Raw genomic sequence first — 17,014 nt, forward strand, 5'->3', positions numbered from 1 at the left:
TTTTCAGTAATCACATTGAAAAAAACGAGGAAGCAAAACCAAACCCAAACTCAATAAAATAGGTTTTGTTCATTGGTTTGCATATTTGCAGCTGGTTCATGTGGCCGTAATAGAATCACACTTGCTACTTCTATTGGTATGATGTATGAAAACACAAAGATCATTATTTATCATCACTTTAAACATCACAGGAAGATTTACAGATACCCTTATTACAAAGAAACATACAGTTAAATAGTCCCTTTTCTTGTTCATAAAACTGAAAATGTTATTTCATAAAATCAGTCTTCAAATCAAGACAGTTATGTGATGACTATTTTGAGAAACAAAAAGAAAAATAGAGCTGAACTGTATTTACAAAAAGGTTCATTAAAAGCAGACCTCTGCCAGAGAAATACCTTTAGTTTCATTTTGTTGCGTTTTACAGTTCTTGTCATGGGCTCCTGTCTCATGAGGCCAAAAGCAGGAATCATCTGAATACTTACATTAGAAAAAACTTCTATCTATAAGATTTACAAAAAATCCCAGACACATAATCACTTTCTCCCAAAACATGGGTTTAGGAGAATCTAAGCATAAGTAGGGGAAAAAAAACCAAAAAAACCCCCCAAAAAACAACCAACCAACCGAAGAGTCATTCCTTGCTTACTGCTTAACACACTACATTAGTAATATCTACTGTTTACTAAAATAGTTACTAGTCATTTTAGCAAAGCAAACAGAAAATGCAGCATAACGACACTAAAACCAAAGCTAATTTTATTTAGCTAAGGTAATAAGGAAGACAGGAAAAATAATCGTCCTCCTGCTAAAAGAGAAAAAATACTGTCAAGTAAAGTACAGATTTGACACCTGTCTCTCAATGAATAAGCAAACACTGTTTTTCTCTTAATGACTGCTGACACTTTCACATCACTGGGGGACCAAAGCACAACACAAGGGTAGAGCACTCAATCTATTCTAGGAGAGAATAGGTTCACATTTGTAATCCTGTACATAATTATTTTGTTCCAGCCTATAAGACTGATGAGATTACATTGACCGTGTCTCATGTTGCTCTGAGTGATGATTTTAAACAAACCACATCAGGCATCTACATAATGTATCTTATTCCCAGTTTAAAATTTAGTATTTGACATTTTAAAAGAATATGAAAGGCAGTAGGGAAAACATGGAGAAGGAAAAACAGTCAAACTCATAATGCTGGCTAAAAGAACAAGCAAAGAAACTTGCAGCTTTAAAAAGTGACAAGAGAAGGCTCTTAATGGCAGATGTAACACGGTTTGAATTTGGAGAGGAAAACAGCGTGGTTAATAGTACATTTATAAAGATTGTGGGGTCAGTTTTAAAAAACCATGTGTGTTTCTTTGCTTTTCACTGGAACTTAAGTTTCTTTGCCAGTTAAGATGTATGTAATGTCCACATAATGGTGTAGTTAGGATCAAGCAATAGTTCTGTTCTGAGAGACAAAAACAAACAAACAAATGTCATCATTTCAAGTTTCATTTTTAAATAGATTTTAGTTTCCTTTGTTTCACTTTCAGCTTTCTCTCAGTTCATTCTCCTCAAGAGGTCTTCTTGAAACACAATGCTCTAGCTCTGCTGCTACAGCCTTGAACAAAGAATAGCTGGCATAGACAGCGCTTCCTGACCTGATAAAAACCTTTGATGCAGCTAATCAAAAGTGTCTTACCGAAAAAAATTATAGAAGTTATAGCTGCACAGAACGCTAATAGTTTAATTTGATTTACTCTCTGGACACTTCGTTGTGATCAAGGGGGAAAAAAATCCAACATAGAGGCACTGCAGAAATTCTGGTAATTTGCAAAGGATGCAAAACAATTAAAACAGTATTGAAGTAAATGGGAATGACCGAGGTATGGCCATGTGTCATACATGTTTATGCCTGTCATAAGAGAAGGTGGAAGATATGCTGACAGTGGATCTACTCTATGTTCAGCATCTATGTACAGCTGTCAAACCAATTACCAGGAAGCAAAAAGAAGAAACCTGTAATTTTTTTTTGTTGTTCATTAAACAAAATGTATGAAATACACCACACAACAGAAATAAATAAATAAAAAAAAAGCTACATTATTTATCCAAACTCTATAAAACAATTTTATCCAGAATTTAAAGATACACACACATGCGGCGGACTGAAACTAAAAGTCGTCCTATTTCGTTTAACCTAAAAGTTGTCCTATTTCGTTTAACCTAAAAGTCGTCCTATTTCGTTTAACCTAAAAGTCGTCCTATTTCGTTTAACCAGATCTCAGAAAACACCCCCTGTTTTTCCACTGCAGATTTACCGCGTGAAATTCACTGAGAATTAACATGAAACTTAACATGTGTTAAGAAAGTGTTAACATTCACTTAAGAAAAAGAAGGATTTTTTGTTTGTTTTAATTCCATATGACACAATATACAAAAAAATGTAAAAGCCAACAGACAAGGTAATTTTTAGGTGGCCCACTCATATAGCAAGAGCAGCAGAGCCACAAAGCACCGTGAACTGGCTCATCTTACCCAGAACTCTGGTGCACTGTTGGCTGCTAGGGTGATACCTCTATGCATTCCCAAATTACCTTTTAACCATGTACTTCAGGCACATCTGCAAAATTTGCAGTCATTGCTGTAGACTGCAGTACAGCCTACCCTTAAGTGTTTTCAAGATGCTATCTCCACCACCAATGCTTTTACCGAGATAGGTTATTTATGCAAAACAAAATAGAAAAAAACCCCTGCATGTTTTGATTAGCTATGCCCCTTTGCATACAGCTGCATTGATACAAAATATAAGATTATTTCTTTTTTCCACAGTATGTGCATCCAGTTCCAGCTAGAGGACCAGAAAAGGTCCCATAAGGATCACTTCAGCTGTCTTCAGATGCATAGAAGCAAATCACAAAGCATAAACATATAAACATGGTGTATTTTTATTGAAATAAAAGAATATTCTTACTTTTAGGTGTACTATCCAACAAAATCCTTGAAGAAAACACAGATCTCTTATTATTTTAACATTCATATTTTTCTCTGAAAATCTTCATATACAAACACCTGCCCCAGCCTTTAAGTATTTCCTTACAGATAGTTTTTACCCCCCATAAGACTCTGCAACATTCTTCAAATATTCAAATTTCCAGGGCAGACCTACCTCTGGACCAGAAGCCTGAGCAGAAGGCGCAGGATGTGCCCCTTTAAAGAAATGTCAACTGTGACTCAAAAGGAACTGTAAACTTCTAGGGAGAAGCAGAAAATTAACCCACATGAAGGTCCCTTATTTGGGCATGAATATCCTCAGAACTCCCCGAAAACGTTCTATCCATACTACTGTTTGTGAAATCAATCAACTATTTACCTGATCAAGTATATATTGTGACGGCATCTTAATGGACTTTTTCCTTGAAATCAGTAGGAAGAGCAGTAGGGTTAGACTAAAATCAATGGTGGGTTCTATACATCAATAATTAGCAAAAACTAATGCTTCCAAACTTGGAATTCACACTGTCTACTATTTATTTATAATCAAAACACTTGGAAAAGTCATATTCAAATTTATTCTTGTCCAAATGTTGAAGGTTCAGAAAAGCTTTAGAGAAAATTTAACAACCATTAGTCAATCATTCTATATATAACTTCAAATGCTACTGGGCAAAGATGAGCATTGTCATTAAAGCAAAGCAGGACAATGAAAATTATACTGTTACTTGAATATGATCACTGAACAAAAAACACCCCACCTAGGTTTACAACTCTTAAAGCCTCTGCCACTGAAAGCTGTTGCCTTACTACCTGCCACCAGCACAGAATAGAAACGAGCAAGCGTTTTGCTACTAAAATAAACCAATTTCTCTCAATTGTAGCATCACACTAATCGGAAACATCAGGAGAAAATCCCACTACCTCATCACACCAGTACTCCTCCATCTGGTGAGGTCCACTCTTTCTATTAAACTAGAAAAATGTTTTGTCTACTGTAAGCAGTGTTACAATTTGCTGTTTTACTTACAGTCAGGTTGTGTGCAATAGGAGTGCTACTGTGGTGCCAAAATCATTTTACCCCTATTCCATCTCACATAGCAGTAAAAATAATCTTTAGAAATGTGGCAATCTCTTGTACAACCGTTTAGCTACAGACACACACAAACTTTAAGGAAATCCCATGGAATCTTGATGACAACTAGAAAGTCAGGAGCTTATGTTTCACAGCTTCAAAGTTAATTTTCTGAAAAACTCTTTTTTCCATTACACATTGAACTGAGGAAACTGTTAACTAGCAGGAAAAACATTTAGGATAGTCTTGACTAATTTTATCAAGAAATCTATAAATGATTGGTTCAGCTTGTGGCAAAACAGAATGAGCAAAAGTCTAGGTGAAATCCGTTACATAAATGTTTGGTTTCTTTTTTTTTTTTTCCCTTTCTTTTTTTCTTTTTTTTTTTTTTTGGCAATTTCCTTCTTGGAGTGTAGCAGACTTGCTCCAATGAAATGTTTGCATAAATCAGCATATAAAGTTGATGACATTTAGTCACAGTTACTTTCCTGCTCACCACATACACTAATTAAGCTTTAAGTTCGTTCTATACAAAGACAAAAAAGCTGGCATGGTAGATCCCACTATCTCACTTCACAAAGGAAAAAATAAATATTCCCATCATTTTTTTTTCAGATAAAAATATGTGATTCAACTTGCCATGCGGTTGTACAGTATTGTCTCACAAAACATACAGATGTGTTATTACAAGCATATCCACCAAATGTGATTTTTAAACCAGAACTCTACTTTGTGGGGAATATGAGGGAATGCAGAGGAGAGACAAGTTCTCAAGAGGCACTGCTGGCTGGTTAGTACCTGGAATTAAGCTGAGATTCCTCAGATAATATGTGGGCTAAAAGATATTGAATAGGAAGTCCCTAATAGACTTCAAGTCTTTTACTGACTTGCACTGTTAATCTCCATTTTCCACTGCCATTAACAACCCAAGTAACTGAGGCAGAGATAAAGTACTACTCCACAGAAGTACATAAAATCCCAAGCAACTTGACAAGACCATCGAAGACTAGATGCCCTGTTCTGCTTCGAAAAGGCATTCTATTAACTGCAAAGTGCTAATTAGTTCTTTAGCAATCAGCCTTCTCACGGGCTCGAGTTGAGGAAGGGTTCCCTGTCCAGCATTACAGCTTTCGTACGCGTGTCAGGAGCAAGCACTGAGGTCAAGCACTCTTTAAGGAGGATCACAACAGCATTTAGTCCATGTTAAGCCTGTAACTCAATTCCAATACTTTCTAATCAATACACGACTTCACAGCAGTAGCTGACAGAGCTAAACTGATAGGATCTGCTCAGCTAACATACATTTAAACCTAAATAGAAACATTTCACCGGAGTTTATCTCCGACACTGAATGAAGACCCAGGGAGGCAACGAACTGAAACATATAACCAGAGACAACGGAGAAGATTACTGAAGGCAAGCACCATTAATATACTGAAAGATGTAAATAAAATGAGCAATGCTATGCAGATCTCAGTGCATGAGACCTGTATAATTCATCTAATTTCTCTTACAGGTAATCTGAGCACGATCTTCTTTAAAGTAAAAACAGCTAGAACAGTTCAGTGGTGTTACTTACCCATATTATGGGCTGTCTGGTTTGGCATCACGGTAGACTGTATGTATTTCCTGCCTCAGAGGAAGTATAGCTATGTGGCAAGACAATCAGAAGACAAGGAGGATCTCACTGCACAGGATCCCACGTACCTAACTTGCTATGCAGGAAACACTCTGTTTCCTTATTCACTGGGCTGCAAAACCACTGAAGAAACATTAACGATCAACTAATGCCCTCACATTTTACTATGATACTATTGTGGAACTTTGAGGCCCTCAGACAGGCTCTAGAAGAGCATAAATATGAAACTGCTGAGACATGAGAAAACACTGTATTACCCTAGACTTCGTATGTATTACCCTGATGAGCAGAGAAGCAACTATAAAGTCTCCTGCTCCACTTCTGGTTTTCATTCCAGGTGCAAAACTGTAAAACCAGGTGGCGGGGGATAAAAACCCAACAAAACAACAACAAAAATCCCACACCACTAAACATGACAAAAGTTATACTGTCTTACGGGTTTCATTTCTCATAAGTGTGTTGCCAAGATGTTACGAGGCAAAACGTCTGAAGGATATTCAGCTACCCTGCCTTGTATAAATTCTTTACATTATGAAAGTGTATCAGCTTATGCATCCACTTAGAATATTAATGGTCTTGTAAATACTATACTATATATATATACATAAAAAAACTATACTGGTTGCTGGTCTGCCCAGTAGTAATATCAGACTTTCCAGCTATGCCTTTGAAAAGTAAAGTTGAAATAAAATTGAAATAGATGCTATGGCATGACACACAGCTCTCAAGATCTTTTATGTGACTACATCAAAAGCTATTGTAATTTATATTGAGACTTGAACAAATAATGTCTCTCTCTTTTTCCCTCCCAACCTAATACCCATGTTCAAATGAGTGCTGCTGACAGCATTTGGCAGAGCTTTGACCTGAAACCAGACAGAAAAGTCTCAAGCACATCGTTAACAGGTTAAGTGAGAAAAAATGTCAGTCCTCAAGAACACAGAGAAGATTTTAGGCTAAAAAGTATAAGATGAAAAAGTTACTTCTGCAAAAATCTCCAACCTTCAGGTCTGCACCTAAACAGTCTAATGAGAGCTTTTCGGGTTTTTTTAAATGAAGTTCCAATAGACATGTAAGACTAGCTCTCTCCACGTAGACACATTACAGTCAAAGTAGAAGTTGCCTCTTCTTGTTCACTTGTCACTATGCAAATAACACCATTTAATTATTTTCTGGAAGCTACTTTCGGGTACAGAAAAGATTATATAAAAGATCCAAGGCTAAAAGTCAAGACTGAATTTCTCCTTGATAAAATTCTCTCAAATATCCTAGAATTCCACAGTTATGTATTCTGTTGGGACTCTGTAATCTTAAACAACAAATAGCTTTCAGGTCTCAGTTAATTGTCAGGCATGCCACCATCTCCCAGTGTCCAGAGTTCCTGCAGAGTTTAACAAGTCTCGTAGCTAATTTTCAGAAGCTATTATAAAACAGTTCTTTCCTAAAATCAGAAAGCAGAGTATGCACCTACGCCACGCACCATTCCAATTTGGCATGAGTCAGGATCTTGCTTGAACACTCTTGTCTACAATCTCATGTCATTACAGTCAAGACAAGGTAGCACCAAAGTTTACAAACTGTTGTACACTGCAGTCTTAAGAGGCTCAGAGGGCCTGTTTATCTTCCCCACACCACCTCTTCAGAGGTATTTCCTTTCCCCAGAAGCTTCTTCTGGGGACAGCTGTGACTTTTCATTTTCATCTCCTCTTCCCCTCCAAACTTCCTTTGAATTCCACTTTACACACTATTTAATACACACATTTTGTCAAGACTTTTCCATGTATTAGCAGTAATAGAATTTATTCACATCACCTAAGCCAGATAAATAAGAAAGCAAAGGACAACATAAAATCCAGAAGCAAAAATGGCAACAAAAAGAAATTCAAATCAATTTTCTAGCACTGTACCAAAGAGATGTTAAAAAAAGAAGTTATGAGCAGTGTTGTCAATCAAATAAAGCAGCTTCTATTTTCTCCTTGCTACTACACTGATCATCACTTAACAAAGATGAAAAACCAAGTTCTCTGTAGGAATCTGTGTGAAGGGAAAGTTAAGACATCCACTGTTGATTTTAGATGAGCACCGAATTTAAGACTCTTTAAAAATAAAAAAAAAAAAAAAAAAGCTGAACTATGCAGGCGGACATTATGACAACCTCATCAACTGAAAATGAGGGGACATTTACGTTATGACTAAATGTTGCCTCTGAAGTGTAATAGCTTTTTCAGGCTAGAATGTGAAAACAGACCTTTAAAGTTTATATAATTTTGAAAATGAGCACATTTGTACAATCATACCTATTTCCACATAGCGGTTTGGAAGGTCACGCATTTCACTGGCATGCCGTTCTTTTACTGAGCAAATCTAGGAAACAGAGATCTGGATCATTATGATGACCAAACTGTAATTCCTAAAATGATACTAACTTTACCTCAATAAGAAAAGGAGTCTGTGGGAATTTTTGGGCATGCATTTCTGTATTTTGAAAACACAGGCTGTAAAACAGTGACAATGCATTGCTGAAGAAGAAAACCAGACAGGAAAGTTGTAGCTGTACTCCGCAGTCTTATAAATATGCTGGCAGAGGAGAAGGAAGATGGACCACATGAGAAACCTGAAAATATTTATCCACTATGATTTCTTCATAGTAGCATATATGTGGGTTTGGTTTTGCTATCTTCTCATACTTTGTGCCACATTACCTTACAATTTCAGTAAGAATATGCTATTGCAATTCCTGGTAGCAGGAGTGAAGTATGTACATATACAGGAATGCAAATACCCAAATGCTGTGAAGCACGCACAATACAAGGGGGAAGACAGATGCCAAACTTACGACAAACCTCCTCATTTGTAAAACTCTTAAGTTTAATGCTCAAAAAGCTTTTTACACTTCACCTACCTCACTTTACCCTCCCTTTCCATCTACTCTTACTGAGTACTTTTAATTTCCCACTGTGCAGTGAGGTAGCAGTCTGTTATTAGAAAGCAGCTAACAGGCTTGTAACAACCTCATGTCAGGTGCTGGTCTGAGCACATCACAGTCTGCAGTGCACAAGTTGAAAATGCCAGTTCCCTGCTGAAAGCAGTACAAAACCCCAAAAGCCTGTTCCCCCATCCCTCCCCCCTTGTTCCCCCCCCCCCCCCCCCCCCCCCCAATAGTTGACCAAAATCATGTGGCTGTTTTAACAGTCACAACCTCCTCAGCCTCCAAAACAACCCTCCAAAAATGCCTCATGGTAAGTTGTTTTCCTCAATGCTAATCAAAAGAAATGAATTCAACAGCCCACTAAAAGCTTTCAAAAGAGGAAATCTCTCCGAGGCACAGAGGAGAGAAGTGTCCCTGAGGATTACATTCACTGCGTGCTCACACACGGAGATCTGTCTGACCGCTGGGTGTCTATCACTCGTCCTCCTCTTCATGAGGGTCAGTCCAATGACATTTCTATGGCAGCAGGAGTTCTGCACACTGCAGTCAAACCAAATTCTATTTTTTTCGATTGTCTTAGCTTTTCAGAAATAATCTCTGTTTGTCTGTGATAACAGCAAGCATTTATTACAAAGACAGGTAATTGCACCTTTACTGAATTTCCCCAGCCAATAATCAGCGTTAAATTATCCTTCCAGCAAAGGCTGCAGGGATACATATCTGGGCGAAGGCTTATGTCATCTCGAGGCACATTGGTAATTCTTTGCTTGGAGATCATGTCAAGTATCTTCACGCCCTGAAAGTTTAAATACAAGAGAACTTTATTCAGTATGACACACTCCTACTCATCATATCCCATACTATTTTGTATGCTAAGGCGGTCACAGCGTTTATGGCATACGTTTCAGGGTAGGGCTGAGTGTGCCAACAGAAAAAGCTGCTGACACAAAGACCCATCTAACCCAGGAGGTGACGGAACAAAGGGACTAGAGTAAATTAGATATATTCAATTCACATGCCAAATGAAAAGATAAAATAAGTGAATGAATGGCAGATTAGCAACTCCAGTCATGAACCAGTTCAGCTTTGTTGGGCTGGTGCTACTACTGGAGAAACAAGAAATCCCAGCTCTTCTACAACAGCTCCTGTAGAGAAGCAGTAATTCTTACCTTGGAAAAAGAAAAGAGGTGAAGTAACAGCTCATCAAGATAAATGAAGCCAATATGTACTTCTCCAGAAATGCATTTCTACTCTTACTTAAAACAGAAAAGCAAGCATATTTAAATGATGCTTGGTTTTGTATGCTGTGATTTTTCACTGCCTCCTCAGGGAATCTCCTAAACTAACAGAACAAAAAGTTTAAAGAAAGGAAGATTAAAGTCATTTGAGAAAGAGGGCAAAAAAAGAGCCATTAATCAGATTTTTCCATGCCATTTAGACAAGGTGAGCTATAACCTTTCCAATAGCAAAATGGAGATTAATTTCATGGTAAGTAATGAGTTGTTCTTAGTGATTTAAAAACAAAAGTCCCCAAAAGAAAACACAGTATTTAGGAGATATTTCTCTTCTGCTCACTGAGCTTAAAGAACAACTCTCATGATCACAGAAAGGGGATGGAAGAGACCTTGAAAGGTCAGTGTCCAGGATGCCATTCCATGTTAGGATTCTTCTAGTGACAACACTGATTTAAAACATTCCCTGGCCTGTTTCTGCTCCCCCCGACTGCGAGTTTCTGTGTCTCCAGCTATACAGATTCAACTGTTCATAAGTCAACGGGTCGAAACACAGGGGTCACGGTCTATACCAAGTTTGCCTTTTTTTCACCCCTTCTTTAAATCACAAGGAGCAGTAACTAAGGGGTGCACCAGGGTTTTTTTTTTCAGTGATCTTTGTCACTGAAGAACTGTGAGCATGGAACACATTTCTATCAGCTTCTCTTTGGTTAATAGTCATCAAGGTTTCAGAAAAAACTTGCATATAGCACCTGCAACATACAGAGCCCAGATCTGTGGGTAACACAAACAAGGAGCTTATGCTTTGCATTTTCTAAGCTCATCTGATAAAATTTGCAATCTTGCTTGAACTGCATTTTAATGAAGATGTCTTTTATTAATCTTATCACTTTGTCTTCAAGGATGACTTTCAGATAAAAGTGACCTATATCACACCTTCCATTTTTCTACAAGGCAGTAAACCCTATATGGGATAGACAAGCTTATGTTTAAAATGCCTTTCAAATCAGTAGCCTAGGATTGCATTGTGAACTGGAAGGACTTCCAAAGTCAATTTCCTATCATGAAGGAGCCTAAAACCCATTCAAATGTGAGTTAGACAGACAAATACCTCTAAGGATTTGGTCCTCAGGTGTCTCAGTTTGTAAAACTTACACTCTTGGCTATGGAGGAAGAAGACAGTGCAGAAGTAAACCTGAGCATCTGACAAGTAGAATTAGACCGTGGCTGAATAACCTCAGAATATCCAGTGTTTAACAAGCTCACATACAGTGTGCCAAAATAAAATATTAAAAAAGGCACAAGAAAATAAAAACTAGGTAGCCACACACAGACAGTAAGAAGCAAAACTATAAAAAATTTTCACTGACTCTGAAAGAAAAAAAAATGGAACACAAAACCTTGCTAGAGGATGGAGAAATTTCTAAAAAGGTAAAGGGGGAAGGGAAAGGCCAATAACCAAATACATTAATCTTTTCGAGGGCAAGTGTCATTTCATTTTTCATTGAAAGATAGGCCCTGACCATGGCTTTTTGTCTCTGACAGATGGCTCTCAACATTTTATTATTATTCTGTGTTCTGATGTGGCACATCATCTCTAGGGATAGCTCTCCTCAACTGTCCTACCCTTTCCCAGCAGATTCACCCAGAATATATATTTTAATTGTATGGCTCTGAAAAGAACAAAACCTTCAAAAAAGCTAATGTTATGTCGATCAGGCAGTCATTGAAGTTTCAATCCTAATGCACTTATTACAAGGGAGCAAATAAATATAAGTTGACCTCTAACAATTTCATATCAAACTGTTTTTGAAAGGAATAAAGGAACAATGGCTTTAAAATATTTTAACAAATACTTCCTCTCAGGAAGGAAAAACAATAGCAGGAAAAAAAGCTAGTGTTTCAGAAGTACTTTCACCACTTTTTTAAAATAAGACTTTGGAATTTAGACACGATACACACTTAAAAACATATCCCTCACTGCTGAGCTTTAAAACACAGACCTTGACCCATCAATTAGATATACAGTGATAGGTGAAATGCAATACTCAGCATGAAAGCAATGGTTTCCTTTAAAATATGAATTACACATAGAGCAAAAAGGGCCTATTTTCTCCGAAGTCTAGCCTTTTCTAATGGCCTACCAAAATGGGAAATTACCACTATAATTTTTTATAACCTGCTACATTAGAAGTGCATATGATAATGTCACCTCAGTACTAATTACAAAACCCAGACAGGTTTGGGGTTTTATTTTGGGGTGGTGCAGGGTGGAGATGTTCTGTTATTTATATAAATTAGCATTCCTTCCTCAGTCAGTTTCAATAAACTGCACTGGTCAAAACTCTGCCATACAATAGTATACATTAGTGACCGTGTCCAACAGTAGTATGTAGAGATACTTTTCGTAATTTCTTCAGAAATGGCAATCATATGGAGAACACTGACTAGCCAGCAGGAAACCCCAGAAGAAATGTCTATGAAGAAATGGGAGCTAAACCACTATTCTTTATACTTGTTTCTTCAAATGTACCATTTTAAAATGGAATATTTTGGCAATTATCATCAAAACATTTCAAATATCAATGTAATGCAGCAGTATTTTTGTTCATTTAACAGATGTGACCAACAATACTTACCATATTATTAGCCCAAGCAATTAAATGTCCCCTCCATTTAACATTTCTTATATTTCCTTCCCCTTCATGTAAAACTGAAGGCTTCCATCTATTCATCCAGCCTCTCTCATATAACAGCAACTACAAAGAAATGCAACAAGAAGTATTTCTGTGATGCAGTACTGTATGCAAACACAGGAAGTATTTTTTTGCTTCATTATCGCTTACTCTCCTTCAAAGGCAATGAAAAATACATGCCTATCACAAATCAAAAGCAAATAAAATCAACCATCTTCATATAGTACATATACATTCAAAATCTTTTACACTAGAGAATTCAAGTTACTTTAATAGTATTATTAATAAACAGGTCTTCCCTCAAGTTTCTCCAAAGGAATAGAATTGTTTCAATTTTGAAGATAAAGAAATTAAGGCATTTGAGAACCTAAAACTACAGCACTAGTGACAACATTTCAGAAGGCTGGTAAAGAAACCACGTCACCTCACACCCATCCACTAATCTCACGATAGGCTCCTTCTTCCCTCCAAAAAACAGGTATTCAAAGAACACTGTTAAAGACCCCAAGCCTGTGACTTTTTGCTTGGCCCCACTTGGCCTTCCACAGAGCTCTTAGAGATGCTGCGCGTTAGTCCCACATGTGCAAAGTGCTGCTGATTGTAAAACCTGTGTGATTGGGAATCACAGGTTCTGCAAATGAGGAAGGAATTTTAGCATATCTAAATGCATAAGGAGATGTTATGACATGCTTTGCAACAGCAAAGAAAAACTCAACTACATGCAGACAGTTTGCATAACAGTCCAGCTCTTTTACCAGTTCCTGCATGGTTGTGGGAAGTTATTTAATAAGATTATAACATGGAATCACTTTGAGAGATGTGAAGTGCAGCGCTTGGAGGGATACCCAAGTAAGAAGCTGAAGCATCTATTAAGATCTTACTCTATGGTACCAGTCCAACCAACTTCTGCATGAGTTCACCCACGTGCATGCACATGCACAACCTGAACCCAAGCTCACATGAGTGCACAACGACCATTAGGAGGTGTAAAATTGCTACCTGCCAGGACTTTTACCATGCTAAAACTTAAAACAAATACCTATGTTACTAATTTTCTATGTAAGATCCAGCTGTACATGCTTTTCTATACAGGGTTTCCCAAACCGCATATTTGCATAAACATGTCAAATGATAAGACACTAGTTGCTTACAGTAACATCTATTAACAAAATAAGGTATTTTTAACGGGAGTTACACATACTGCCTCTCTTTCCTAAAGCCACAAGATGGCACTAAAAGACAAGTATTTTTTCCAAAAGCTTAAAGTTGTCACTACCTAGGATAGTCTCATCAGAAACTTTTGCGTGCACTGTAGACATCAAACTTCCCACTCAAGCATATCTTGCTCCTTTAATCCCACTCAAAATAACTCTGTGTCCTCCACACAGCTTACATAAAGGCCCATCTTTCAGTTGGTCTAGGGTTTTTTTCTTCCACCAATGAAAAAGCTACTCAAGAAAATTCTTACAGAACATGCTATTTTATAGCAACCAAGGCAAGATAGTGAAAGCAGGGGTAATATTTACACTCATAAGGCAGTGCCATACAGAGACATTTCCATCAGCAGACTGGTAGGTGGATGTGAAACACAGGAGCAGCCCTCACCCCAAACTAATTAGCTCCACTCAGAGGATAAGGATGTCATCAAAAACTACGTGCTGTGCTGATCCAGCCTTAAAAATTACTTTTTTCTTAGTTCACAAAACTCCTAAGGAGAGGCTCAATGGAAAAAGAACTGTCGTCTGGATTCTTCTTTCAATACCATCCAATAAAGACGGCAGTGAAATACATAGTATTTTCATCTGGACTTACCGGACAAGGGTGCAAAAACTGACATGGATGATGTAAAAGGTTAAAACTGGTTGATGTCAATGATATTACCCGAACTTTGAATATTTTCTGCTTGTGAGTGAATCATGATTTAAGCTTATTTGTTACATACAAAAGCCAGAGTGAGCTTGGAATGACACTTGGCAGCTGTTTTGTTACTGTTCATGGTTTGTGATCATCATGCTTTTTCATGACTGTCTACCTGAGTAAGAAACCACAAAGAAAATAAGTGACCTGAGAAAGAACCAGGGAGGAGAAAAGAAAATTTTAAAAAAACCTGCTTCAGTCTATGCTCAACTCTAAGTACATGCTTAATTAAATTCTAAGACGAAGGCAGTAAAGACATCAGTCTGATATTGCCTGTAATAAACACGGAAAGTGAATCTGAATCACTGCAGCACCCTGAATTCCCTCTTTTGTATCAGTAAGCGCAATAGGGCAATTATCTGCACTTTATTGATGTACATAATGTGATTTATTATTTCTTACAGCAATGACACCTGGAAACTGAGTTACTGAACCCAGAACTTAGCTGAGCATTTTGGAACTGCTATCCACTGAATGCATGCCTCTTAAAATAAGCAGCCTAATCTATTTCTTAGTCTTCCTTTCTGTCTTCACATTGAAATGTTTATCGCACCAGAAAGCCATTTAAAACTTCAAGAGAAAACTAGACACATAACAAAAATCCACCATTTCTGGAAGAGTTCCTCCTACTGCCTCCCTCTCTTTTTGGTAGAGGAAAAATATTTTATTTCCCATAAATCCCGTATTTTGGCAGTCAGCATTCACAGTACTTATATTTCAACAGCAGCCACAAAAATCACTTTCTTGCATTTTCTGCAATACAGTTTATATTTTCTCCTTTTTGATTTGCTCTGGTAAATCTTTCCAGTTCTTTGTTAGAATGCAGTAGTGCTTAGAACACACTTCCAGCATCTCTTGCATGTACCGCAACATGGTAATATAGCTAAAATAAAACAAACTGACTTTTGGGGTCCCCACCTACACTCCTTCACAGTACAAACTTCTGATAGTACACTAACTATTTCGCAAGTCTTCTTAACTGCTTATGCCTGTCCACTGGATCATTAAGAAAAATGACACACTGAAACACACAAGACAAGAGGATGGTGCAGGAGTCACTTTGGTTTTAAACACAAGTGGATTTAATTTTCTTGGATTTGTGAATACACCTCTGTCTTTCACTACCAGGAGATTAACCTCCTCCAAAAAGCACTCAAACTCTATTTTAGAGTGCAACTGCTAAAGAGAATAGACTAGTGCTTGGATTTAATGGAGCTTCTCATTCAATTACCATTAACACTAATTACATGTAATCCCAGTCTTTAAACTATGTACAGGAATTCTCAATTCTCTGAACAAAGGAGCCAATGATTACAGCTTTGGTAGTATCAATATGGTGAAGTAATTCAATTGAATTTCATCCCACTTACAAAACACTGAAATTAAAAGATGTCTGTTCTCTCACAGCAAAAAGTTTCAGAGGAAATGCACTCTTACTGAAGCACTACGTACAGCATCATTAATTTGTTTCAACACAGCACCTTTACTGTAATGATCTAGAGGAACTTCACATGAGAAGGTGGCTGAGACTTCCATTTGTAAATGAAGAACCATCCCTCCCTTTCCTTCCCTATTGCAACACTGTTGGATGAGTTTTAATTTCACAAAATAAAAACTAGGAAAAAACTCCCTGTATTTTCCTTGTCCTGATTTTGTTTGCCTAAATGTGAAGGTGTGCCTACCTGTGGCATTTGTTCTGGTTTTTGGCACCTGTGTCACCAACTCTCCCTTCAGCCAAGCAAGATCACAAAACCCTAAAATGCTACTGCCATGGTTACAAGTGATCACTACAGATATTTATTGTTTTCAGCATAAAAACAACATTTACAGCCACAGCCAAGATTAACAGATACCTGAGAGTAACACAGAACAGCATGCCACATGAAGACTTACTGTTTAATCGTGCATCCCAAGGAAAATATATAGCAACAATAAAAAATTATCACTTCTGTTTGGAATAGCGATGGACTGGATGAGCTCAAACGAGGCAGAGAATAATGTAACCCTCAAGTTTTCAACCAAAGATGAGTTTTCAAAATACCATCACAAAATGCTGTTGTGTAAGGAGCTGGGGTGTGGATGGCAGGGAGAGCAAGAGGTGCAGTCAAGGGAAATCGAGCAAGGAGGCAGTGGCAGAGAACAGCAGCATTGGGAGGTAAGTGAAGGCAACGGTGAGATATGGACAGGAGCGGCTACTGTAGCTCATGGAAAAAGAAACTAGAAATTTTGAGATGTTTAATACAAACAAATGCCACAGGACTTGAATTAGGCTATACTTCTAATAACTCAACTGCTAAATTCCTGCTGTTGCCTGTTCACAAAGAGCTACAGATTTAACACATTGGAAAGCAAGCCCTGCAGCCTTGCAGGCAGAGACACAAGCTTTCACACATTTCATATATTTAGATTCTCCTTGCTTGCCACCTCAATTAAAAAAGTTTTCTACACAGCCATCTGCAAAACACACAACTACGTATTACACGCACACAAGACTACAATCCACTCTCTCTTTACACAAACCAAATTTGTTTGTTACAGCAC

At 37.6% G+C, this 17,014-nt stretch overlaps 1 protein-coding gene across 3 annotated transcripts in view; it reads right to left on the reverse strand.

Moving 5' to 3' along the window:
• VPS41 (VPS41 subunit of HOPS complex) overlaps window positions 1-17,014 on the reverse strand; it is a 107,843-nt gene that overhangs the window by 36,929 nt on the left and 53,900 nt on the right. For all 3 annotated transcript variants that reach the window (XM_055804311.1, XM_055804310.1, XM_005236479.4), the window contains exons 8-10: window positions 12,500-12,619; window positions 9,278-9,424; window positions 7,997-8,063 (exon numbers count right to left, since the gene is read on the reverse strand). In XM_055804311.1, the coding sequence (XP_055660286.1) occupies window positions 7,997-8,063; window positions 9,278-9,424; window positions 12,500-12,619 (334 nt within the window). The remainder of the gene's footprint in view (window positions 1-7,996; window positions 8,064-9,277; window positions 9,425-12,499; window positions 12,620-17,014) is intronic.

This window comes from Falco peregrinus, chromosome 5, assembly GCF_023634155.1.
Source record: "Falco peregrinus isolate bFalPer1 chromosome 5, bFalPer1.pri, whole genome shotgun sequence".
Lineage (NCBI taxonomy): Eukaryota > Metazoa > Chordata > Aves > Falconiformes > Falconidae > Falco > Falco peregrinus.